Source organism: Manis javanica, chromosome 6 (genome assembly GCF_040802235.1).
Source record: "Manis javanica isolate MJ-LG chromosome 6, MJ_LKY, whole genome shotgun sequence".
Classification (NCBI taxonomy): domain Eukaryota; kingdom Metazoa; phylum Chordata; class Mammalia; order Pholidota; family Manidae; genus Manis; species Manis javanica.
The window spans coordinates 89,558,092-89,586,020 of record NC_133161.1 but is presented as its reverse complement, the minus strand read 5'-3'; the positions used below and the strand labels follow the sequence as shown (position 1 = coordinate 89,586,020).

General features: G+C 36.6%; 1 protein-coding gene across 4 annotated transcripts in view; it reads left to right on the top strand.

Moving 5' to 3' along the window:
• Positions 1–17,350, top strand: part of NAMPT (nicotinamide phosphoribosyltransferase) — a 33,578-nt gene extending 16,228 nt beyond the window's left edge. For 3 of the 4 annotated variants that reach the window (XM_073239007.1, XM_017679882.3, XM_017679898.3), the window contains 5 exons: positions 7,122–7,347; positions 8,772–8,891; positions 12,798–12,938; positions 14,157–14,291; positions 16,153–17,350. In XM_073239007.1, the coding sequence (XP_073095108.1) occupies positions 7,122–7,347; positions 8,772–8,891; positions 12,798–12,938; positions 14,157–14,291; positions 16,153–16,263 (733 nt within the window). In that variant the 3' untranslated portion in view covers positions 16,264–17,350. The remainder of the gene's footprint in view (positions 1–7,121; positions 7,348–8,771; positions 8,892–12,797; positions 12,939–14,156; positions 14,292–16,152) is intronic. The other variant, XM_037003611.2, reaches the window with a different exon arrangement.
• Positions 17,351–27,929: the final 10,579 nt, after the last annotated feature.

Here is a 27,929-nt window from a genome sequence, read left to right as displayed (position 1 = left end):
CTGGGCGCTACAGAAACATAAAGATATAGAAAAACTTATATCTTCAGTATAAACAATACACTAGTAACATTTTGCTTTATTGATGAAGCACTTTAAAAGAGCTATGAAGTATTCTAGTGGTACAAGGGAAGGAAAGGAAGGATGATATTCCACTGGCAGGACCAAGAAAGACGTATGTAGGTGGTATGTGAAGTCTTGACCTCTTGAATGAATGGTAAAATGTAAAGACAGACAATGGGGGATCATTTGTTCTCTGAGTAAATATTAAATGCATGCCTACCATATGTCAAGCATTTCCCTGAAAGAACAAGAATGAGAGTGTGAATATGTGTAGGGAATAAAGGCTGAAACAGATTTTACAGAGAATATAGGGTAGACAGATTAGTAAAGGCCCCTAAATTGATTTTGACATTGAATTTTAACTGCACATCATGCTAGGTTATCCGATTCCATTTTTTAGTGGAAGTGGGCATTGAAGTTTTTGAGCAAAGAAGTGATGTCATCAGAGAAGTATTTTAGGAAGGTCATTTTGATGGGAGATCATGAATTGAAAAAAAGAAACAAGTTAGACTATAGGAAGCTACTGAACAGTTTTGAGATATTATCAGGTTCAGAACTAAGTGACTGAATGGAAAGAAGTAGATAAACATGAGCAATGGCTTGAGAGACAAAATTGCTAGATTTTGATGATCTGAGTTGGGGCTTTGAAAAGAGTAGAAGCAGCTAATGTTTACGAGCATTGCTGTTACTGGAAGTGCCTTATTGAATACTTTCACACTCAGAAATAGTGAAAGTGGGAAAAAAGCAAGGGTGTCATCACAGATAAAGGTTCTAGAAGTATTGTATTTTTATTTTGGACTTAGATGTATATATGTGTTTTAAAAACCTAATGCATACAGGGGTACCAGAAGAAGAGAGAGAAAAGGGGATAGAAAGTGTATTTGAAGAAATAATTGCTGAAAAATTCCCCAAACTGAGGGAGGAAATAGTCGCTCAGACCACAGAAGCACACAGAACTCCCAATAGAAGGGACCCAAGGAGGACAACATCAAGACACATAATCATTAAAATGGCAAAGAGCAAGGACAAGGACAGTTTTAAAGGCAGCTAGAGAGAGGAAAAAGGTCACCTACAAAGGAAAACACAACAGAAACCTTACAGGCCAGAAGAGGATGGCATGATACATTCAATGCAATGAAACAGAAGGGCCTCTAACCAAGGATACTGTATCCAGCACGATTATCATTTAAATATGAAGGAGGGATTAAACAATTCCCAGACAAGCAAAAGTTGAGGGAATTTCCCTCCCACAAACCACTTCTACAGGGTATTTTAGAGGGACTGCACTAAATGGGAGCACTCCTAAAGCTAAATAGATGTCAACAGAGAAAATAAAATCACAGCAAAGAAAGCAGACTAGCCAAATACTAACTAAAGGCAAAAAATAAAATCAACTCCTCACAAAAGCAGTCAAAGGAAACACAAAAGAGCACAAAATAAAACAGCCAACATATAAAGAATGAAGGAGGAGGAATACAAAGGAAGAGAGAGAAAGAAACATCAGACAGTGTTATAATAGCTCAATAAGCGAGTTAAGTTACACAGTAAGATAGTAAAGAAGCTAACCTTGAACCTTTGGTAACCACAAACCTAAGCCTGCAATGGCAATGAGTACATATCTTTCAATAATCACCCTAAATGATTTTGAATACACCAATCAAAAGACACAGAGTAATAGAATGGATAAAAAAGCAAGACCCATCTATATGCTGCTTACAAGAGAGTCACCTCAAACCCAAAGACATGCACAGACTAAAAGTCAAGAGATGGAAAAAGATATTTCATGCAAACAAGAGGGAAAAAAAAGCAGGTGTTGTAGGACTTGTATCAGACAAAATAGACTTCAAAACAAAGAAAGTAACGAGATAAAGAAGGACACTACATAATGATAAAAGGGCTCAGTCCAACAAGAGGATATAACCATTATAAATATATATGCACCCAATACAAGAGCACCAGCATATGTGAAACAAATACTAACAGAATTAAAAGAGGAAATAGAATGCAGTGCATTCATTTTGGGAGACTTCAACACACTACTCACTCCAATGGATAGATCCACCAGACAGAAAATAAGTAAGGACACAGAGGCACTGAACAACACACTAGAACAGATGGACCTAATAGACATCTATAGAACTCTACACCCAAAAACAACAGGATACACATACTTCTCAAGTGCACATGGAATGTTCTCCAGAATAGACCATATACTAGGCCACAAAAAGAGCCTCAGTAAATTCAGAAAGATTGAAATCCTACCAACCAACTTTTTGGACCACAAAGGTATAAAACTAGATATAAATTGTACAGAGAAAGCAAAAAGGCTCACAAACACATGGAGGCTTAACAACACGCTCCTAAATAGTCAGTGGATCAACGACCAAATTAAAATGGAGATCCAGCAATATATGGAAATAAATGACAACAACAACACAAAGCCCCAACTTCTGTGGGATGCAGCAAAAGCAGTCTTAAGAGGAAAGTATATAGCAATCCAGGCATATTTAAAGAAGGAAGAACAACCCCAAATGAATAAAGTCACAATTATTGAAATTGGAAAAAGAAGAACCAATGAGGCCTAAAGTCAGCAGAAGGAAGGACATAATAAAGATCAAAGAAGAAATAAATAAAATTGAGCAGAATAAAACAGTAGAAAAAATCAATGAAACCAAGAGCTGGTTCTTTAAGAAAATAAACAAAATAGATAAGCCTCTAGCCAGACTTACTAAGAGAAAAAGAGAATCAACACACATCAACAGAATCGGAAACGAGAAAGGAAACATCACGACGGACCCCACAGAAATACAAAGAATTATTGGAGAATACTATGAAAACCTATTGCCAACAAGCTGGAAAACCTAGAAAAAATGGACAACTTCCTAGAAAAATACAACCTTATAAGATTGACCAAGGAAGAAACAGAAAATCTAAACAGACCAATTACCAACAATGAAATTGAAGTGGTAATCAAAAAACTACCCAAGAACAAAACCCCCCGGGCCAGATGAATTTACCTCGGAATTTTATTAGACATATAGAGAAGACATAATACCCATTCTCCTTAAAGTTTTCCAAAAAATAAGAGGAGGGAATACTCCCAAACTCATTCTATGAAGCCAATATCACCCTAATACGAAAACCAGGCAAAGACCCCACCAAAAAAGAAAACTACAGACCAATATCCCTGATGAACATAGATGCAGAAATACTCAACAAAATATTAGCAAACCAAATACAAAAATACATCAAGAGGATCATACACTATGACCAAGTGTGGGATTCATCCCAGGGATGCAACAACATTCGAAAGTCCATCAACATCATCCACCACATCAACAAAAAGGACAAAAACCACATGATCATCTCCATAGATGCTGAAAAAGCATTCGACAAAATTCAACATCGATTCATGATAAAAACTCTCAACAAAATGGGTATAGAGGGCAAGTACCTCAACATAATAAAGGCCATATATGATAAACCCACACCAACATCATACTGAACAGCAAGAAGCTGAAAGCTTTTCCTCTGAGATCGAGAACAAGACAGGGATGCCCACTCTCCCCACTGTTGTTTAACATAGTACTGGAGGTCCTAGCCATGGCAATTAGACAAAACAAAGAAATACAAGGAATCCAGATTGGTAAAGAAGTCAAACTGTCACTATTTGCAGATGACATAATATTGTACATAAAAACGCCCTAAAGACTTCACTTCAATACTACTAAAACTAATATCGGAATTCAGCAAAGTTTCAGGATACAAAATTAACATAGAAATCTGTGGCTTTCCTATACACTAGCAATGAACTAACAGAAAGAGAAATCAGAAAAACAATGCCATTCACAATTGCATCAAAAAGAAAATACCTAGGAATAAACCTAACAAAGGAAGTGAAAGACCTATACCTTGAAAACTATAAGACACTCTTAAGAGAAATTAAAGAGGACACAAACAAATGGGAACTCATCCCATGCTCTTGGCTAGGAAGAATTAATATCGTCAAAATGGCCATCCTGCCCACAGCAATATACAGATTCGATGCAATCCCTATCAAATTACCAACAGCATTCTTAAATGAACTGGAACAAATAGTTCAAAAATTCATATGGAAATACCAAAGACCCCAAATAGCCAAAGCAATTCTGAGAAGGAAGAGTAAAGTGGGGGGGGGATTATGCTCCCCAACTTCAAGCTCTACTACAAAGCCACTGTAATCAAGACAATTTGGTACTGGCACAAGAACAGACCCATAGATCAATGGAGCAAAAGAGAGAGCCCAGATATTAACCCACACATATATGGCCAATTAATATATGCTAAAGGAGCCATGAATTTACAAGGGGGAAATGGTAGCCTCCTACAGCTGGTATTGGCAAAATTGGACAGCTGCATTTAAGAGAATGAAACTGGATTACTGTCTGACTCCATACACAAAAGTAAACTCAAAATGGATCAAAGACCTGAATGTGTAAGTCATGAAACCATAAAACTCTCAGAAGAAAACATAGGCAAAACTCTTGAATATAAACATGAGCAACTTTTTCATGAACATACCTCCTCGGGCAAAGGAAAGAAAAGCAAAAATGAACTAGTAGGACTACGTCAAACTAAAAAGCTTCTGTACAGCAAAGGATACCAGTAGAACAAAAAGGCATCCTACAATATAGTGGAATATATTTATAAATGACATATCCAATAAGGGGTTGACATCCAAAATATATCCAAAGCTATCGCACCTCAACAACCAAAAAGCAAATAACCTGATTTAAAAAAAGGGAAAAGGATCTGAATAAATACTTCTCCAAAGAAGAAATTCATATGGCCAACAGGCACATGAAAAGATGCTTTACATGCTAATCATGAGAAAAATGAAAATTATAACCGCAGTGAGATATCACCTCACACCAGTTAGGATGGCCAACATCCAAAAGACAAAAACAGCAAATGCTGGCGAGGATGTGGAGAAAGGGGAGCCCTCCTACACTGCTGGTGGGAATGTAAACTAGTTCAACCATTGTGGAAAGCAATATGGAGGTTCCTCAAAAAACTAAAAATAAAATTCTATTTGACCCAGCAATTCCACTTCTAGGAATTTACCCTAAGAATGCAGCAGCCCAGTTTGAAAAAGACAGATGCACCCCTATGTTTATCACAGCAGTGTTTACAATAGCCAAGAAATGGAAAGAACCTAAGTGTCTATCAGTAGATTAATGGATAAAGAAGAGGTGGTACTATACACAATGGAATATTATTCAGCCATAAGAAGAAAACAAATCTTATCATGTGCAAGAACATGGATGGAGCTTAAGGGTATTATGCTCAGTGGAATAAGCCAGGCGGAGAAAGACGAGTACCAAATGATTTCACTCATATGTGGTGTATAACAACAAAGCAAAAGCTGAAAGAACAAAACAGCAGCAGACTCAGAACCGAAGAATGGACTAACAGTTAACAAAGGGAAAGGGACTGGGGAGGATGGGTAGGAAGGGAGGGATAAGAGGATTAAGGGGCATTATGATTAACACACATAGTGTAGGGGGACGCACAGGGAAGGCAGTATAGCACAGAGAAGAGAAGAGGTGACTGTAGACTCTTACTATGCTGATGGACAGTGACTGTAATGTGGTGGAGCTTGATAATGGGAATGTAGAAACAATGTTGCTCATGTGAACTCTGAACATAAGATTGTATATCAGTGATACCTTAATAAAAAAAAAAGCAAGTGTGTGAGGAGGGACACATTGAAAGGAAGAGAGGGAAAATTCATATAGGAATTATCCACTTGAGATAGAAAAAAGAAATACTGGAAACTTCGTCTACTAGAGTGCCAGGTCTAAGGTTTTACCTTTAAGCATCTTGAGTGTCTGTTCTTGGTGTGTGAATATGATTTAAACAAATATCAAACGGTATGTCATATCAAGAAAGAGCAGTGATCATTATTGAAGGATCTATGAAAAAGGAAAAATTATATAGATTTTATTTATTTTACAGTACCACCAATTAAACTTCTCTGTCAATGAATGAACATTTAATTTCAAAATTATTATTACATGTCATTAAAATATTTATATTTCATTTGAAAAAATAAATGAATAGGTAGTCTGAGTTTAGATTATTTTTCCATTATTTAACATAGGAAATGGGGTAGAGGCAAAGACTAGAAATAGGGAGGAGGAAAGTTGCTTGGCATGAGGAAACAGTAACAATTTTCAAATTTATTATTAAATTCTATTTAAGAATTTTTTTAATGATTTATTTTATATAACCAATAAGTACTCTTTATATATTATTAATCTATTAAGACGAACCATTATTGAGGACACTGTAAAAATCACTATAACCATCCTTGCCTAATAGAAGCTCTCAACACTGTGCTTCCCATCTTAATTATGTTTTGCTCAAATTAAATATTAAAATTCTTATTCCATGGGCATATATTAATTAGTGGTGGATAATCTATAAATGAAATAAATGACTGTTAATGGCCATTTAAAGATTCATCAGGTAAAGAGTTGACTATGTGTATGTATGGTATAATATAAATAACTGCCTCAGTAATTGCCTTAATGTGTAACATTTCAAAAGGTAAAAAAGAGAAAGTATATGTCCCTGCTATTACTGGTATATGGTTTTAAAAATTCACAGAAAGGAGCCAAGTTCTTGGATTGCGTAGCAAAATAGAGGAGTATGTCTGTGTTCTGATGTCCTGGCATTCAGCAAGTGCTCTTTAGCTCACTGACTTAAGTGGGTAGCTGCAGAAATAACCCACTCCCCACCCCCACCAAAAAAAGCTGGTTTATAGTTGGTTGAATATGACTTCAGATCTCAAATAACTGTTGAAGAGGAGTAATATTGCTTCTATTCTAGTCTTTAAAAAAATTGTCCAAGGGGAGGTTTGGCCCAAACATTCAGCAAACCTTACATTGTGTTTTCTTTAAACTAAATCAGTCACCTTCTCTGCAGTGTTGACAGTGTTGACAGAAAACATGAGATACAATTTAGAAACAGCTAATGTGTCAGCCTAAGTAAATCTGTTTTTTCATTTTGTTTACTAGTACCGTAACAGCTTGGGGGAAAGACCATGAAAAAGATGCTTTTGAACATGTAGTAACACAGTTTTCTTCAGTGCCTGTATCTGTGGTCAGCGATAGCTACGACATTTTTAATGCCTGTGAGAAAATATGGGGTGAAGATCTAAGACATTTAATACTATCAAGAAGTACAGCGGCACCACTAATAATCAGACCTGATTCTGGAAATCCTCTTGACACTGTATTAAAGGTAAATTTTAATATATAACATGATTATTAAAATGCCTGTAGATAAGCTGCATCAGTGCTACTTGTAATTTCATTCATGCACACCTATTTCAGAATGGTCTAGACCACTCCCCTTATTGTGGAGTTGCAGCCCAGAGAGAGTAATAGATTTGCCCAAGGTCACACATTAATAACAGAGAAATGATACCCAGAATTACAGTTACTTAAAAACTGTTAAATGGACAGTTAAGTACCGATACTTTTTCTGCTTACCTCCAAAATTAATAACATTGCCATTTTAACCAATTCTGTGATTTGGTTCCAAGTTTGTGGTTGGTTGGTTTTATCACAAATCATTTTTATACCTTTGAAGTTTTTAGTGTAAAAGAAGTATGTACAAGGTGATGAGGAATAAAAATAATTCAAGTAGTGATTCTTTAGAGATTTTTTTTTGATCCTCGGTATAGCATGGTTACTTTTTTTCAGTGGTTGGGACTTAGTTTGCTTTCTTTGAAAAACACTAAGAAGTGCAATAAACTACACCTTAAGAAAAGGAGATATAGAATCAAGGAGGTCTTCTGTTCTATTAACTAATAGGCCAATATGAAGTTCTTTTCATAACCTGAAATATTAACAGATTTGGTTTTAACAAACGATAGGTTTGTTTTTCCTCTTGCCTAATAAAATTGAACAGACCTAATTTTGAATAAACTGAGTCTCAGTATGGAATTTTCTCATTACTAAAATCTTTAAATTTATTTATTTAGGAAAAGCGAGTGATTGTTGTGGGGGGAAATATGTCCAGTAGGTCCTGTATCTCTTAGCAAGTTTTCTGAGAAATTTTAAATCAGGGTTTAGGTATTTCAGCTGATGTAAAACTTTTACTTGTTAATAATGAGTGGGATGATTTGCATATTATGCAGTTTGGCTTTTAAAACGGGTGTCATGTTTAAGTGAAGAGAGCTTCAGGAAAACTATGAGTTATATGTGCTTCATTTCCAGCATTGCGTATCATAATTACTCTGAACTTGTAATTAAAATGGGAGTTATATTTGAGTTAGATAATTAAAACCAAAAGAAACAAATTATTGGCACATGCAGAATAAATCTAAATCATAAGTGTACTCCTAAGTTCGTTAAATGATCCTTAAAATAGTGTATTTACTCTTTTAATCTATTAATGTTAAAGATTTTTTCCAAATCTGTGTAATTTGAAAGATATGAGGGAAAAGCTTATTGATTGACTTGATAGAAGATAGCATGCTTGTTTCTAACATAATCAAACATAATTGAGGCTAAATTTTAGAAGGCTTAAAATGGTTGCCTCTTTTGTTATAAAGTTTTTAAGTAATAGGATTACTTTTTGATACTTTTTTAACTTTGGAAAACTTTTACACTTTTTTCTGTTTTGGTTATTTTGTGTTGGGTATGTATTTTTCCATACAGGTTTTGGATATTTTAGGTAAGAAGTTCCCTGTTACTGAGAACTCACAGGGCTACAAGTTGCTGCCTCCTTATCTTAGAATTATTCAAGGAGATGGAGTAGATATTAATACCTTACAAGAGGTATGTGTTTTATATTTAAAGTTCCAGTAAGGTGGTCTTTATAATTAAGCTCCATTTTACTAGTTTGATAAACAACACATTAATAATTTAAGTACATTTGTGATTCTTTTTGTGTTTAAAATTATGTATGTCCTTTCTGTTAATTTCCTAAAGTTTATAAACAATAGTAACTTAAAGTGTAGAAGCACCAGGCAGACCACACTTATTGTTCCCAGTTGTCATGGACCACTCTGAATGATGAGCCTGAAGAAGTGTCACTATGAAACAAAAAAATGCCAGTCAAGGAATATTCCTTCTATATGAAACAAAAACTCTTGACACTGCTCAAATAGGTCTCAGTTTTATTAGAATAGCTATGCTTTAACAGTGTGAAACTTGAATAGTATTAATATGTGCTTTTTCTAAGATTATAGAATGGTTGGCCACCTCTTCTAATTAAAGCATTGACTCATCACTGTTATTGTTACATTTAGCCAAATAGTACATGATATTTTCTTTAAACTTTAACCTTTTTTGTTTTCCAGATAAGTTTCTAAAGAGCTATAATTTCATTTTAACTAATATCTTATATAACAAATGTAGACTGTCTACTCTTATAACCACTGACATTTTAATGTGTACCAGTCTCAGATGGTATCTACTGTATAACACAAGTTGCCAAAGATTTTTCTGTTTGAGAGAGTTTGGTGTGGTTAGAGTAAGGGTCAGTACCCAAATTATAAAAGTTTGTTTTCCAAAGATGTGTTTAAAAGTAAGAATTATTGTGAATAACAAAAAGTATTTCTGTGTTGATAAGCATTTAGAAACCAAAATGAGGTGTCTGAGTAGATCGCTTGCAATAACAAAATGAGGTTTCTTCTATCAACTCTTCCTAACTGCCTTACTAGAAAAATTGGAAACTCCCCCATACCCTTCTAAGACATTTGGTTTTGGAACATGAGGGGCTTTCATGTGAAAAGGAAGGAAGGAATAGAATAAAAGTCTGCAGTGAGGAAGAGGAGGACCAGAGTATAGAAATTCAGATGAAATATTTAATTGCTATCATCTCCTTAGCTTGAGTGAATTAAAGGTTTTTTTTCCCTTGGTATCAGTTAAGAACTACTACCCACCCCTACCTACATTTTAGGCAGTGTAGCAGGTACCTTCACACAACATAATCAATCCCCTTTCAAGTGAAGAAACGGGCAGGGTGCTGTACCGATTTCAGAAAATCCATCAGCTTGTTGCTCTTGAAGGTTGGGTTATTCAATCAGGTATTTGAACTTGCCTTTAAAACCCAAAGCTGTTCCACTTTCTTTTTCTTTTTTAAAATAAATTTTAAGGATGCGTATGCATTTTTAAAGTTGAGAATCAGCCCAAAATTTGAGGTTTTGTGTTTTTTTTTTAACTCTGTGAACAAGAAGTTCAATATTGAGACAGATAGATACTGGCATTGGTGAAACCTTAAACAGAATGGTCAGAGAATGGTTTTTGTTAATGCAGATGTGTTGGTTTACCGAAAGGGTAATACCTACGTTCTTCATAGTAGAGGTGGGTCAAGGAAGTTTTTAAAAGCAGGAGAAAGAATTCATATAGCAATTTTGCTTTACACACAGACTAAATTAGATGCCCTAATTTTACGAAATGGGAAGTCTGTTCATTTTCAAACAATTGAATCATCTCATGGACTGTCAGTCTCACTCTTGGACTGTCAGCTATACACAGTCAGTCTTTCTTGTGACACATCAGGAAATTTATAGTGTAACCCCACTCTAGGTTTTTGTGTACCAAAATGAATATGCCTATCTAGGAAAAGAGGCAAAAATCTCTTTGTGTTGGACAAAACACAGAAATGTCTATCTTTGTGTTTGTATCTCAGTTAGGGATTCAGTCATCTTGATTATCATTGAAACCTCCCCCTTTGGGTTGTTTGTTAATGACATTAAAATGGTATCAAATTCTCAAAATTGGCAAGAAAATTTCTTTTCAAGTTAAGTCCCACATACCGTAAACATTTTTCTTATTCTTTAGCTGTCTGTTCTTTTCCTGGAACCCTTTTCTCTACCTTTCTACAAAATTTTCCGCAGTCCTCAAAAATTTGATTCTGAGACTTGTTAGAAGACATTGGTTTTATTTAAATCTTAATGATAGGAACAAATAAATGTACTTTATCTATATATCGTACAAGCACTTGTGGATTATAGTACATAATTCAAATGTATGGTTGTGATGGAAAAAAATACTTAAATATTTATAGCATAATTTGACTCTTCTCAGTTAAGGTACATCCCTCATCCCTAGGATACAAAATACGAAAATGAATAGTGGTGTCTAAGAGTGATATTTTGTCAATGTATGTCTAGTCAGATTTCCTTCTGGTATGTATAAGTCATTTTAATAACAGAAAAATTCACTGAAATCAGGTGAAGTTCTGACACTTGTTTTCTCTATATTTTATCAAAACCACCTCACCCCTCCATCTGTTCCCCTTTCTTTTCCTTCAGTTTTCTATTGTTCGCTGTGCACTTCTTCCATTTTGAAATTCACTCTTGGGACATGCATTAATTTTATAGTATTTTGTAAGGTTTTTGTCACTATTAAAGTTATACTTTGTTCACAGTTACTTCACTGAAAAGTATATTTGCATTCAGGGCTCTTGGGTACTTTGGGGTTCAGGTATAATAATAAATACATGAGACACTAGTATGTATAGCCTAAGGGAGCACTAATTGTGTATCTTTCCATCTTGATTCCTCACAGCAAGAGAATTAGATGGTTGGGATTTAAAAAACAAGCTGCATTTCTAAACATGAGTTTATTAAAGATGAAAGTTCTTGGAGCTCATATGTTTTTACCTTGGAATGTTGAAAATAGAAAGTCAGTTTGAGACTCTTAGTATTTGGAAGTATATGGTGAATTGTGTTAATGATTCACATAAAGTTACCAAACCTGATTATGGTTTTCTAATCACTTCTGAAAGTTCTGTTTACAATTAGTCCTTTTGACTATTCTCATGAAATTAAAGGAATGGTTACCAAATTTCTTTTGCCACCATCTATCATAAAAATGATTGAATATGTTAAAGAAGAAGAAAGATGAGCTAGGTAAATGAATTCTACTTAGTGAAAAGAAACACAAATTACATGGTTAACAATGTAGCTTAATAAATTAATGTAACTTTCAAATTATGTGTCTCTTGAAATCTTAGCTACCAGAACTGTATGTTCATACAGGTCTTTCTAGCTGGCTTAAAGTCACTCTCACAAAAATGATTAAACGATAAATGTTAACACCCTGTCTGTTCATAATTTTGCTTATGGCACTGGAGCACCAGCCCAGAGTAAAATGACTCTGCCAGTGCTTAGCTATTAAATAGGAGAGAGTATTTTACATTGTTGTGCCACCAACATCCTTTGATTATTAAATGTGCCATTGCGTATGACATGCATGATGACATGTAATGACATATATTGAGAGTTAGTGATGATTAGAGCCATCCTGGAGGTAAATAGTTTGGGTCACAACTACTAGGCCACATTGCTTGTGCTGCTGGCATTGGGGCAATAATGTCAGTGAGAGGGAAGTTTACTCAACTAATCTTAGTTATTTATAGCCTGTTTTTCCTCACTTCCTCTCATTTCTTTCATTCCCCCAATCCTAACCACAGTCATGACAACACCACAAATTCAGGACTTTGACTGAAATCCCCTCTTTCCACACTTACACCTCAAGCTCCTTTTGGGGTTGGGTACGTCTTTTAAAAGAGAAAATGTGGAATATAACTTTGTGTAGGCCTTATTCTTAACTCATTATTTACTGTTATTAAACAACTCTAGGATGGTTTATTCATCAGTACAACTCTTAGAAAATTACCTTCTTCTTTTTGCAGATTACTTAGTTTTTGCATCTTATTTTTTGATCTTCTAGATTGTAGAAGGCATGAAGCAAAACAAATGGAGTCTTGAAAATATTGCCTTTGGTTCTGGTGGTGGTTTGCTACAGAAGTTCACAAGAGATCTCTTGAATTGTTCCTTCAAGTGTAGTTATGTTGTAACCAATGGCCTTGGGGTATGTCGTTCAATTTGTTTGGTACCTTCTTTGTGAATCTAGGTAGAGTGCAGTTACTGACTGCAATAGTCAAAAGATAAATAATATGATCCTGAGGGAGCTACTAATATGTTGTCAGGTATCACTAACTGACTCAGAAAAAAGGAAAGAAAAACATTAGGTTTAATAACATGACACGATGTTGCAGTAAAAAGAAGACTCAAAAAAGGAAAAATGAGAGATAATCTAGGGGGAGAGAATGTAGGCCAGTCATTTCCCACTGCTTTAGTATATTAAATATACTGTATATTATATTGTATACTGTATATATCAGTATATTAAGTATACATAAATATAAATGTTTTGAATTAAAAAGTTGACTGTCCTTGAACCAGGAATGTCAGCTAACCTAACCATCATATATTAAAGATAAGCAAGTATTGTAAACACTGTCAAACAGTGTTTTAGGAAGGTGGGTTATGAGTTTGGAGTTGATTAGTAGCCTTACAACGGGAATCCAAGCTGGTAGGCAGCTAAATAACAATCCCGCAGCTCTTAGGCTCTTGAGAGTCTGTGAATCGGAGGGTCGGGATTGGAAATAACTAAGGCCTCCTGAGAACACCTGGATTGGTTCCTGGCTTACTTCACCTCCATCTGTCTTTGGAGAGTTCTGGGTTTGACTCATCTGTTTCTTCTCCCATAACCATCACTAGTTGCTTCTATTATGTTTTGCCTCCTACCTTTCTGATCCTGAAACAAACATTCTGCTCTCTTCAGGTTCTCTAGGTCTTTTTTGCTTCTGACAGCACCAGGTAATAGAGTGAAAATTAACAAAAGGAAAAGCCTTTATCTTAGTAAAATCCTAGTTCCCTTGCCTTGGATTACATAAGAGAAACTGGCATTGATCCCCCACTCCCCAGTTGGATGTATGTGCCATACTTAGATCAGTTTAAAGGCAATTCATAACATAAAAGGAGATACCTTAAGGGTCACATGTTAAAATGGAGTATTGGGTATTCTGAAAGGATATCCAAATTTGGGTTTTGTACGTAACAGGAAATTTTGTCCTCCTAAACAGGCTAAACATTTCTAAGAGCCAGATGCGAATTGGTTTAGTCATATCTATAAAGTGCTTTATTTAAAATTTATATATAAATTATGTATAAGCTTTTTTAAAAAAATGGGAGTGAACATTTTTGATAGTCTTCTGTTTCTCTGATTCTCTTATTTGGATTCCAGGTTAATGTCTTTAAGGACCCAGTTGCTGATCCCAACAAAAGGTCCAAAAAAGGCCGATTATCTTTACATAGGACACCAGCAGGGAATTTTGTTACAATTGAAGAAGGAAAAGGAGACCTAGAGGAATACGGTCCAGTATGTATCTATGTTGATTTTTTTTTTAACAGTAGGTTGGCTCTCCAAATTAAGAAAGGATGCTTTTATGTTATTTACTAGTTCTTAATGTTATAAATATTTAAAGTAAGTTTTTACACATAGTGACCAGCAGCAGGAGTGATCTCTGAAGAATGGCTAAGAATATCTAAAGTATGCCTCTCTTAGGCTTCTCGTAGCTATTTATGTTAGAGTAAAACTGTGGTAATTACAATAATAGATAAAAGAAGGGCCATCCAAATTCTAAGATGTTGTTAAAAATAATTCCAGTTTTTTAAAGTTAATAATCCACTTAGATGATTTTCATTGGTCTCATTTGGTTGATGTAGCAACTCTATGGGCTAACAAAGGCAAATTATGTTCCCTTACTGTGAGATGTGAAAACAGCATGACTTGATTCAGGTTGCACAGCCCAGAAATGGTGAAACCTAGACTTGACCAAGTTTTCTGGTTTAAATCAACCAAACTAGAAAAATTTATCAAAACTGTTAAAGTAATCCATATGATCTAATGGTCTTTAACTATAAAGTACACATATTTATAAACTCAAAAAGTACAAATGCCTGTTTTTTTAAGCCACTGGATTGGGGGGGGGGAACCCTCATTTTTAGAGGGATAACTACTGGTGAATGTTAATATGCTAGGAAGAAAGTTTACACTAGCATAAACACACGAATGCATTACTTTAGATTCTTTATACCATATCATATATTCTGCTTATGTTTTATTATATTAAGACTTTGAACCAGAATGAAATATAGTTTTCATTAACTATATAATATAAACAAATTCTTAAGCAAACCTTTGGAATTAGATCCCTTTATATAACCTGTGAGGGAGTTCTTTGAGTAGCCTTTATTTAACTCTTAATACCTACCAAAACTGCTCAATTAGTTTATCCCAGAAGGAGTAAAGTAACTTTAGACATAGCCCTAACTATGACTAAGAAAAAGGCATTGATTTAATGAGTATGTGAATGCTACTAAAGAATTTTTGAGGCAGTAATGAATTTATAATCACCTAGGCATTTTGATTAAGAATAGGAACCACCATTCCTTGATATATTATGTTTAACTTTATGAAAGAAAATGTCACACACCTTAATATTCAGACTAGATGGAAAATTTAGGCACAGTGAATTACTACTTCAGTGGATTTTTCAGAGAGAAATTAGAGGCAGATAATATCCCTAGTGAGATGGGTAGTTCCAGACCTGAGAGAGAATAGTCCTCATTCTCAGTTTATCCGTGTTACCCTTGCATGGGTCCAATGGACTACAAGGGTCAGTGACTTTAATATACAATCTTTTAAGTCGGTCACTTCATTAGTCAATAAATCAGTACTGGTTTTTGTTCCTGTTTTGAGTTTGATTTCTTATTTTTTTAGGGGTTGTTTTTAAGGCCAAAACTCAGTGACTAGCAAATTTATTAAATTCCAGGGTTGATAAGTATAATCAGTGCTGAGTCTGTTGGCTAGGAGCCAGGAAGTGTGGCAGCCTTTCGTGCTGCACTGTCATGATTATCAGCCACAGCACAGTTCTCCTGGGTGATCAAACAGCAGGTATCTCCCACATGAAAAAAAGAGTCAGCTAGGCGTTTATGTTTGTCCTTTAAGGAAAACTATTTTAATAATGTAATATTTAGATCATTACTATTCCTGCAGAGCCACTTTAGATAGTGCCTTGCTGTCTTCTTGCTCCACCAGCATTCTTTGTATGCAAAATCATTTCCTAATTAGGATACCATCAACACTTCTGTATTAGTCGAATTCAACACAGCATTACATAATTTTGCTTGATAATCTAATATAACCACTAAATTTTAGTATTGTTATATTTGTACAGGATCTTCTCCATACTGTTTTCAAGAATGGGAAGGTGACAAAAAATTATTCATTTGATGAAGTAAGAAAAAATGCAAAGCTGAGTATCGAACTGGAAGTAGCCCGTCATTAGGCTTTGTTTTATGACTGGCTGTGGGTACGTGCTTGTGTATGCATTTACATGCATGCACACGTACGCCCATGTGTGTATGTAATGCATAATGTTTATTGTACAGGTGTGTGGGGGTTGTGTTTTATGATACATGACAGCCAAATTATTTGTTGGTTTATGGACATACTGCCCTTTTCTTTCTTTTTTTCCAGTGTTTAGGTGACCTCAAAATAGGAAATGCAGTTAACCATGTAAAAGATTAATGGTAAAGTAAGCTTTTTAGGGCTCTTTGCCAATAGATAGTAATTCAATCTGGTATTGATATTTTCACAATCAAACCAAGAAACTTTTATATATAACTGAAGATCACATAAAACAGATTTGCATAAAATTATCATTGCTTTATGTTTATATTTAACTTGTATTTTTGTACAAATAAGATTGTGTAAGATACAAGGTTTCAGTGATTTAACAGTCTTTCCAACTTTTCCTGATTTTTATGAGTACAGACTTTCAAGAAAACACTTGAAAATAAATTACATTGCCTTGTGTCCATTAATCAGCAAATAAAACATGGCCTTAAAGTTGTTTGTGTTATTGTACAATTTGGAAATTATGTCGGGACATACCCTATAGAATTACTAACCTCACTGCCCCTTGTAGAAAATGTATTAATCATTCTACATTAAAGAAAATAACGGTTCTTACTGGAATGGAATGTCTAGGCACTGTACAGTGATGATATACATCGGTCATTGTATTGTACCAGTGAAAAGCCAAATTTAAAAGGCCTGAAACTGCAGTTTTTGTATGTCAGATATTGCCTGTGGTGGCTCTAATATGCACCTCAAGATTTTAAGGAGAAGATGTTTTTAGAGAGAATTTCTGCTTCCACTATAGAATATATACATAAGTGTAAAATACTGACATAAGTGGAAGTAGTGTATTTTAAAGTAATTACACTTCTGAATTTATTTTTCCTATTCTGTAGTTGATATGACTTAAATGAATTACTGGAATGGGTAGTGAGTGTGCTTATTTTAAATGTTCTGATTCTGTTATATTTTTCATTAAGTTTTTTAAAAATTAAATTGAATATTAAATTGTATGGACATTATTTATTAATTTTAAATTGAATCTCTCAGTAAATACTCAAGTTCTTAAATTAAGATAAATTATCCCCAGTGAAACGGATGATGATACAAGTCTGAGTAGAGAATCTTAACCAAAAGCAGAAGTTGGCTGAGTTCAGAGTGTTCAACATCAAAACGTTCTGGAGTGATTAACTGCTAAATTCTGAGTCAGTCATCACATAGACTTGAGACTAAGTTTTTTTGTTTTTAGATGATTCTATTATATTTAGGTCTGTTATTCTAAGATGGGCGGTGGCCAACAGTGGCCCACAGGCCAAATTCAGACTGGTCTTTTCTTTTTTTTTGTAAAAACTTTTTGTGTGTATGGCTGCTTTCTCAGGACAACCATAGAAACTGAGTAGTGATAGTGGCCGTATGGCCTGAAATGTTTATTATCTGGCCCTTTACAGAAAGTTTGCCAGCCTCTGTTCTAAGAAAAGGAGTGTGCCTTGAATTTTAAGGAAAATGTTGATTTCCAGGGAAGGGGTAGGCTAAGTTGATAGGGAGTTTGTCTCTCTTGTCTGTTCTTTTCTCATTTAAGAATCTGATAGTGAAGGATTGATTTAGAAAAGGTTTAACATGACAATAAGTGTGAAATTTTAAAAATTGAAAAGCCATAACTCATCTGTCCTAAACAGTTACATAAGAAAGTATTTATCAGAATAATCTTAGAGTTGAGCTGCCTTTATTAAATCTTTTATAAGCATCATTAAAAAATGTTTTTGCAGATTTTAAACAGTTGTTTAATGAAAACCATAAGCATTATTCACTTTTAGTAAGTTTTGATCCTGTAATCCCTGGTGAAAAGTAATTGATTTTCTTTTAAATATATCTAAGTAAAGATTATTAGTATTAACAAGAACACACCTCTTCACAACATGTGCTAAGGAGTTTATAAAGAATTAAAAGAAACTATATTAATAACAACTTTGATAAGCATCCATAATTTTGATTTTGTTTAAACATTGGAATTCTACAGACAATATTCTTTGTGTACTGTGAATTTAAGCAGTTTCAGAGTATCTAGAGGAGCTCTATTAATGCTAAAAGTCTGTAAATTTGGACATGGCTGTACAATGGGAAAGGGGGTTGTGGAAAGATGCTTTCTGTTAGCTCTTAGCCACTTGGAACTCATTAACTCTGAATTTCCATCACTAAGCACTTAGTATTTGGCCATCCCCTTTCTGAGTAGCAAATGGTTAACACATGTCAAGTAGAACTCTGCTGTCACCCTTAAATCAGCGTAAGTCTTCCAGACAAAGGCAGATGGCATGCAGGGTTTGCATAAGTCACTAGATTTACAGCTGACCTCAGTTAATCTCTCAATTCATAATATGAAGTATATGTGTTTTAAATAGGAGATATGAGTTCTGTGTTAAGACTCTTTATTTGTACTCCATAGTTAAAGTAAAGTGGTTTTCATGATTATCCCTAATTTCCTTTCCTGAAATAAACTGTTATGAAAAAGATAATGAACTCCATCTTGGGAAACTAGAAAGAGAAAAAAATGGCAAGGTAGTTAATTGTTCTGTTTGCCACAATTAGAATCCACACTTAAACAAATATTTTATAGTTCTACATTCTTTTTTACCCATTCAGTGGAGAATGTCCAGCTTTTCTCCCAAGTTGTATGTTAATGCAATTCTAATATGTATACAACATCAAAGATAAACATGTAATAAACATGGAAATAAAGCTTTAGCTCTATTAGCAAAATGTTAAATTTGACTGTGTGCTTCAAATAATGGCATTACCAAACTTAGCATTCTCCAGTTCAATGAATCAAAGAATGAGAGAGGAAGAGGCATCAAGGTTAACTCCTCTATTTTCTGTCTTGTGCAGTTATGTGAACGGCAGTGCCTCTTACTAAGAATACTGGAGAGAGCAGATGCAGGGAGAAGGGCACAATTCCTAGGGTAAGATCTGAGGTGCCTTTGAGATATTTACATGTGGATATCAGGCAGATGGATATATAGATTTGGGGACAGAAGGATCTCAAGAGGTGAATTTGTTGTGCAGATGATGGCTGGAGATAGAAAAGAGGGTACTCTTTAGGGAGAGTGTAGAATATGGCCTGGTAAACTCTAAGCCAAATTCAGCCCACCATGTTTCTGTCAGTGAAGTTTTATTGCAATACAGCCATGCCCAATTATTTGATTATTGTCTATAGCTGCTTTCATGCTACAACAGCAGAATTCAGTACAGCCTTCAAAGTCTTAAAATAATTTACTATTTGGTCCTTTAAAAAAAATATGCCAATCTCTGCTATAGAGTATAAAGAAAAGAGGACCCAGGGCAAAGCCACACAGAAACTCTTATGTAACATGGCCGAAGGTGAGCAAAGGAGACTGAAGAGCAGTAGCTAAAGAGATGGAAGGTAAACCATGAGGAGTAAAGTGAAAGCCAAAGGGAGTTTTTCTGCCCATGTGTGGAATGCTGCTGAAAGCAAGAACTGAGGGATTAAAAACATTGATTGGATTTAATCACCTGGAAATAACTGGTATTTTAGAGGCATTCCTCTCCAGGTTGTGTGGAGGAGGCAGATGTCAGAAGTACCTTGGACAACTCTGAATTTTAGATGTTAAGAGAGGTTGAGGCAATAACGTGTCTTCCTTTCCCTTTTTAACTGCCATTTTATCTCTGTAAAGGATACAGGAAAGAGGCAGAAGGTGAAGAGCCAAAAGAGATCAGTGACAGTACTGGGTCATAACAAGGCGGAAGAGGGTGGGGTCCAAAGTGCTGGTGAAGGGACTGGAGTTTAGATGGATTGGAGGGATGCTTTTATTTTACAAAAAGGAGTAGGTACATACACAGGCTTTGGTTTTCTCTGTGAAGTCAGAGACAATATGGGATTGGAGTTTTGAAAATGGAGGCTTTAAAAGAGTTATTGTGGAGAATAAAGTGACCAGAGGTAAAGCAGGACTGTAGAACAATGTGGAGGACCCAGCTTGTATCAATTTGGTGATTGATAACTTACAGGAAAAATCTGCCTTTTGTGTTCCCTCACCATCCCCAATGGCACACTGATGCCTGGGCACAGAGAAAATGGAGCTGTTCCAGGTTTTGCCAGATAAATTTCATAAAGGGATGCCAATTGAATAATAATTGTAATAATTAAGTTGCTAAAATAGTGGTCCTACAGTATCCAAACTGGCTAGGTAAGGATGCGAATTTAAAAAGCATTGGAAAGATAGCTGAACGGACAGTCTGATCACAGCTCTGATGTATGGGGAGTTGTTGACCAAGCAGGTTTGGAAGGACAGAAAATGCTAGTCCAAGGCAAGGATGCTTGGTTTAGTGATCTGAGAGCACTGTGATGCAGTGTAGTCTAAGGTGTGACCTTGAGTGACTAAATGGAGTAAAGAAGATCATGATAGACAAAAACAATAAGAAACCTGAAAGGACAAGTGGGTTGGACAGGTGGACATTAAAATCATCCAGGAAGATGACAGAAGGTAACAGTGCAGAGGAAAGCTAAATCAGGTGCTAAAGTGTTTGTGAATGAAGGGAAAAGACCAGGAGGTCAGCAGGAGGTAGCAACAAGGAGGCGTGTGAGCCTCTAAGAGATCAAGCAGTGTAGACTTAAGATGGAGTTCCTGCTGTTCTTAATAGCCTTTTTATATCTTGGCATTTTCATCATAGGCAAGAAAAATTAATTGATGCTTGTCCCATGTCCCTGCCCTACCTCAGTTCCAGTCCCCTGCTCAGAGCATTTGGTGCTCTCTAGCCTATAGGTTAATGCTCAGAAACCAGCCTAACCCATTAAATCCTCCTTGATCTGGCCCATGCTATGCAGATAGCCTCATGTGTTGCTTTTTTATTTCCTATGCTCGCAGTACCAACTTGCTCTACCTTACACACAACTTATGCACACATACCCACATTACACCACTTTCTCCAGTTTCTCCACTTTTGCTTATGCTACACCTTAGCCAGGAATGCCTAGATTTAGCCAGCTCATTTTAGGTGATTAGGCAATAACACCTCCAAGAAGCATTCAGTGACTCACCTCTGCCATTTCCACACCACATGCCATTCTTCTGGCCTCCATTATTGACTGTATTTCTAAAATAGCTTAAAACCCGTGGATCTTTAGCCTGTACAAGGCAGTAGAGGATGGTGTTTTATTCATCTCTATCTCCTGCATTCAACACACAGTAGACATTCACATGTTTGTTGATTGAATGTCATTAAGATAACCACTTCAATAGTATCTTGGTATTCTCTGTAATGCTAATACCCTAAACATTTTATAAGTGTTAAATATAGTTACTAAACTTTTTTTTAATGGATAGCTTTTTCAAAGCATGTTCACTTATTACTGTCTTTGAAAAGTCTCAACAGTAAACTGAAGTGTAAGGTGTCTCATCAAAATAGAGATTAGGAAAATAAGGTACAAAGAGGATAAATTATTTGTGGAAGGTTACCTTGTATAAAGTTTACTACTTCATAATTCTCTTTGAGTCTTAGACTTCTGAGAATTTGCTGAAAACTATTCATAGAAAGGTTCTCGTTTGCAAATAAAAGTTTATTTTGCATGTAGCAAGTCTATTCCACAGACTCCACATGAGTACTCTAGATAAAATGCAGAGCAGAGATCAGAATTCAGGATGCTCAGTCTCTACCAAATAACCTTCCTTCTCTGAATTTAGAGTGGGATTTTAATGTTAATCACCTTTAATTGCTTTGGAACAATGAAAAGTAAATAAATACCATTTTAATTCAACTCAAGGGGTTGTGAAATAAAAATTCAACTACATTTAAAGATGACGTTGGCTTTTTTCAATGGTTCATGAGTTGGACAACGTCCCATTTAGCAGTAGGAGTACTGCCAAGCTGTAGAAAGGGAAAAGGTGTAAAGTCAGAGAGGAAAGTATTACCAAAGAATGCATTGTTTCAGGCAAAGTTATCCTTCTAAGAGAAGTGGAAGATTGAGCAGATAGCCTCACTAGTGCTGACCAGGAAAATCTAGGTTGACTGGTTAAAGGTTACATTCCTGGGGATGGGAACTGCAGTTATGTTAGGCATTCTTGGTTTGCAGGTTGGGGTTTAACACAAGGGACTCCATCTTAGGCCTGCTGTCTCCTTTGTAATGTTTCTACAGACTTCACCGATGCAGATTCCAAAATGGGTGGTTATTTTAAATGCCTTTTTTAGATGGAAATCAAGCTTAGGACATAAAATTCAGAAATCTGACCATGTGATGTGGGGCGATCAAGAAGAAAATCAGGACTCTTCCTGTGTGAACCAGCGACACCAAACATCTGACAAAACCATTATTTGTATTTTTGTAACTAGAAGATTCTGTTTCCTGCAGTGAATGCTGGCTAAGTTATCGTGATCATCTTCCCACTGAAAAATGGCAAAAACTAATTGTGTAACTTATTTTAAGTATTAAACTAATAGGACAGTAATAACTTACTAGGCCAAAATCCAAGTGAATATGGGACTGTTGGGGGAGAACCAAGCTTTTGTCCTGCATTTACCAAACCTGGGGTTTATGAACTTCAGTCTTTAGCACCTGACAGGACATGAAATCAAAGATACTTCCACTATAAAGCAAGCCCTGCAAAGAGCTACAACTCAGTTTGAGGATGAACTAGTAGTAAACCCATCGACATGCTGCTAGGGCACTGCAAGGAAAGCTCTGGGCAGACCAAGTTCAGAAAAATCTCTTCTAAGAGGCCATTGCAAGCTACCTACATTTGCAGTCCAAATTCCACCCCTTACATGTTACAAAAGCCTCAAGCTATACATTTAGAGTAAACCAGACCAGTAGAGTTCCTAAATGCCTAACAGAATGTAAATCCTTTCTAAAATGATGTTCTTTCATCCTAAGCCTTTAAGAACTCCCCAAATAATTTTCTAAGGGAAATGAGCAACTCACAGTCAAAATAACTAATCACACAAGAAAACAAGATACCAGGAATGGGAGTAGCAGAAAAAAGACCCGTACAAGGTTGAGGTATGGAAATTGTCAGACATTACAAAATACACTTACCATGTTTTTAGAAAAGAAAATGGCTTGAAAATATCTGCAAGGAATAGGAAAATTTTTTAATGACCTAACAGATTTGAAAAAGGAATAAATACTTAGAGAAATAAAAAATACAGACACAAATTAAACAGATTAGACCGGTAGAAGGAACCAAAGGAAAGAGATCAGAAGGAATTTTTCAGAATCCAGCACAAAACATGGACAAAGTCAAAAGCGACATGGAAACATCAAAGGGCCTACCTACCCTATGTGTCTAATCAGCTATAGAGGCAGAGGAAAGAGAAAATGGGATAGAGGCTGTGTTCCAAAATAAAAGTGCTCAGGACTTACCTGAACTTGAAGATGCAACATCCTAAAGATTAAGGAGCTTGATGAATCCCAAGCAAGGTAAATTTAAAAATCCACACCCAGATACAGTGAAACTCCAAATCAACAATAGCGATGAAAGTATCTTAAAAGTAGCCAGAAAAAAAAGGATCGAATTCTAAGGAAAGACACTGACAACTGAACCTCAACAATGGAAGCTGAAAGCCAGAAAACAATGCAATGTCCTAAAACAAAATAATTGCCAACAAAGAACCCTATTCCACTAAAAGTATTTTCCAAGAATGAGGGTTATATAGAGATATTTTCAGACCACTGTACACACACTTAAAGTTTGCTCTAACATACCTTCATAAAGGAAATTCTCAAAGATGAAAGAATAAAGAGCCATCAAAGTAGTACTTGTGTGTGTGTATGAGCAAACAAAACTTGACTATATGAAACAATAATGTCTTAGGGATTTAAATGAAACATCTTAAAATCTACAGCTATAGCCTAAGTCAGGAGCAAGATAAACAGAATGAAACATGTTCTAAGGCACTTGAATTGTCAAAAGGAGGTTAAACTTACTAATTTCAGGCTTTGGCAAGTATGTATGTTGAACTAATAGGAATAGGGACAAAGTATGTTACTACCAAGTTGACAGGAAAAGGTTAAAATTTTTCAAGGTGAAGCCAAGAATCAGAGAAGAAAACAAGAGGGACAAATAGCAGAAAATAAAGATACATTATATAAAAAACACATAGTGACTAATACATACACATACCCTATACACACATACTTAGAAACATTTGAAATGGTTGGGGTTTTTAATCCAACTTTGCTGTTTACAAGAGACATATCTAAAAAAGGAGATGAAAATACTTTTAAGTTAGCAATTTGCTGAAAATAATTGCCATTTTCCTTTAAATCAGATGATTCATTTGCTCAGGGTTCCTGACCAAGCAGGCTGAGACAACATTGTGTCACTGGGCTCCAGCACAGTGCCAACAAGAGCACAGAACATTCCAGCCCCATGCTTGTAGCTTTATTTACCCAGCTTTTGGGATACTGTGTTCCCCAGGCAAAGAGCTCTCTGCCTCCCCTCAGATGGGGTGATGTCCAGGAAACCACATTTAAGAATGCCAGAGGACATGGAAGGGCAGGAAAGATGCATTCTGAGAAACTGCCTGCTGATGATTCTTTTTCTGGACGCTCTTGCTCCCAGTACACAAGGTGTGTGTATTTGTCACATGCATTCTTGGTCCCTTTGAGCAGCGTGTTGGGCATTACCCTTGGGTATCAGTAGGTGGGGTAGGAGAGGAACAGGATGAGAACTAGCTGAGGGGCTTTTCTGAACCACATACATTTACTACTGAATATAGGATACATGCCAGGATATGGCAACGGAAAGGGCATGTGTTGTCTGAATAAACCACCAAAGAATTCTTCAACACACATCATTGCGGGTGGGAAACCACTATATATAAAACCCTTCACAATACTGGTTCAGGACCTCATGCCAAAGTACTTCATAAGCCACATCACCTCCATTCTAAACCTTTTTCAGCAGTGGCCTCCCTTCTGTTTCAGGAGCAAGGCACAGTGAAGCCAGAATGGTTCTGTGAGCTTTATACAGCTTGGCGTCATCCTAGCTAGCCTGAGGGAGGAAAGAAAGGTCACAGTATTTTTCTTACAGGAAGCAGAGAATGACTTAACTCTGGGAAAAGGACATAGTTCATATCATTTCCAGGCTCTGCAAATTATTAACATGTCAAAACATGGCCGTTCCTCTCCTCACACACCATAACTTGGAAAAATAAACTAAGGAGGCTTTTACCAACAATTTCCTTGTATATAAGTTACAGGTACATACTTTTCTGTTATCTGTATTTTCTACAAGGGGCAAGAAATGACAAGAGCACAAAATAGGTTGATATCTATGGAATGTGTATAATCCCAAGAGTAAGGACTGTATTCAATTAAAGTATGATTCGTATTCTTAAAAAAAAAAGATGACAAGCATCTTTGGTAAATGGAATTACAAGTGCTGGCCTCTTAAGAGAATGGGGTGCCCAAGACTCCTCTGGAAATGAGTTTTTCCAACTGTTGGAGGTGGGTGAGCTTTTTTCATTGAAAAAACTGAGGACCAAGTTAATTTAAAAAGTAACGTAAGTTAGCATCATTGTGTATGTGTATGGATACATATGTGTGTATACATATATGGGTGTGTGTGCGCACACACACACATACACACACAAATGCCTCATTCCTCTACCTCTCAGCTAGCTTTGAAACTAGGAACAAAGAACAAAATAGCCAATATATGTACCACAAATAGTAAGCTATTTCAATCCCATATTATGCCCAGGGACACCTTAAACCTTGATAAGCGAAAACTGTGACTCACTGGGTAAACTTCTTTGGCAGGTCCTTCTCTGTTTCCACCACCAGATGCTCTGTGAGGGCAAGAACAATGCCTGACCTACTGAACTGCATTCCTAAGGCCTAAGTGAGGGCCTGGTCCCCAGCAGACATTCAAGGATTACATGTTAAGCGAAAGAAGTCTCATAACCCTACAACTCTCACTTGTACCTCACACAACCCCCCCATGGTCCAGCTACATCCCACTCCCCACCTGCCTCACCGCCTCCATATCACCCACGTCCTCCTTACCCTGAACCAACACTAGCACTTTTTAAGGCACAGAAAGGGAACTGGTCAACAGGTAGCCCTCATTCATCTGCACTTATGGGGAATTCCAGGCTAGCATTTCCATCCACTTTATCCAGAAAGGTCACATTAAGTAATTTCCCCAACAGACCCCCAAAACTACTGCGAGTGGTATGAAGACTTCAGCAGGAATTCCACATTCAAAAGCCCTCAACTCCCATGGTACTCAGAACTCCCTAAACAAATCTCTGATCCTCCAGATGATTTTTGCTTGTTTGTTTTTACTTCTTGACCACAACCTTAAGAAACACATTTCTCCTGGCAGCCCAACCACCCACGCGCACGTCACAGACCTACTTAGTGCTTCATCGGTTCTGTTTGCTTCTAGTCTCGTCTACTCTTTACTTTTTTAATGTTGCTTCTAGCCCACAGAGCTGATTCTTGAGCCACTAGTGGTCACGACCTGCAGCTGAAAAACACTGACCTAAACTGACCCCGGGACAGCGTCCCCCACCTGGTCTTGTATTCACAAGGTCACAGCTTTCCCGGGAGCCGAACGGCAAGTGGGCTCTGGAGCCAAACTTAACCACATAACCAGAGGAGCTTCAGGAATGTAACGAGCGAACTGACCTCACTGTTGTGCTTGCCAGCTCTGCGAGGGATGTTGGTTTTTCTGCACGAATGACCTTCCTTCACCCCTTCAACAACTCTCTACAGTAAGCATCATCCACACTTTAGAAATGAAAAAACTAATGAGCACAGACAGAAAGTAATATGCCTACGGTCACACAGCTAGTAAGGAAGAAGGTGAGATCTGCCAGGGCTGTGCAACTCCAGAGGCCACCGTGCTCATCTTCCTGGCTACACAGCACCAGCCCCAGAGAAGCGCCCTTCCCTATTACCCTTTTCCCTTGTGTCTGTCCACAGATGGCATCTCTCTGCAGACCTGGCATTATTAAGACTTCCTCCTGCAAGGTCCCTCCACAAAACCACTATTCAGTCATCCTCTAGATATATAACTAGCACTTTATTTTTCCATGAGGTTCTGCAGTGCATGGTCACTGTATGCGTACAGTGTCTAGTGTGCATGAGTGTGTGTGACTGTGTGTCCATATATTGCTCTTCTGCTGCCAAAATCACACAAGGCTCCAATCCTTGGAGCTGTACATCAGGTCTCATGATTCTCTCATGGTTCCTCATATGGCCCAGCTACTTGGGAATGACTAGCTACAGCATTTTCAGCTATTTATAGTTCCTTCCGACTGACTTAGGCTGTTGACCTTAGGAAGCAGTATGCACCAGGGAGGACTATATCATCACCAAGATGTCTCAAGCAGCTGACTGCCCGCAGCTTTGGGATAAGGGCTGAGAAATCACATATGCAGAGCTTTCCAGGTGGGGGGAAAAAGAGCAGGCAATCCAAACTACCCGCCAGCAAACCAGACCTGCCACCTCAGCCAGTGAGGCTGTGGGAGGAATGAGAGCAAAGAATACAAAGAGGGAGGTAAGAGCACCCTAACAAATGTGCAATGAACCAGCCCGAGAGCAAACCATTAGGAAAACGAGATTAGCTCCCTTCC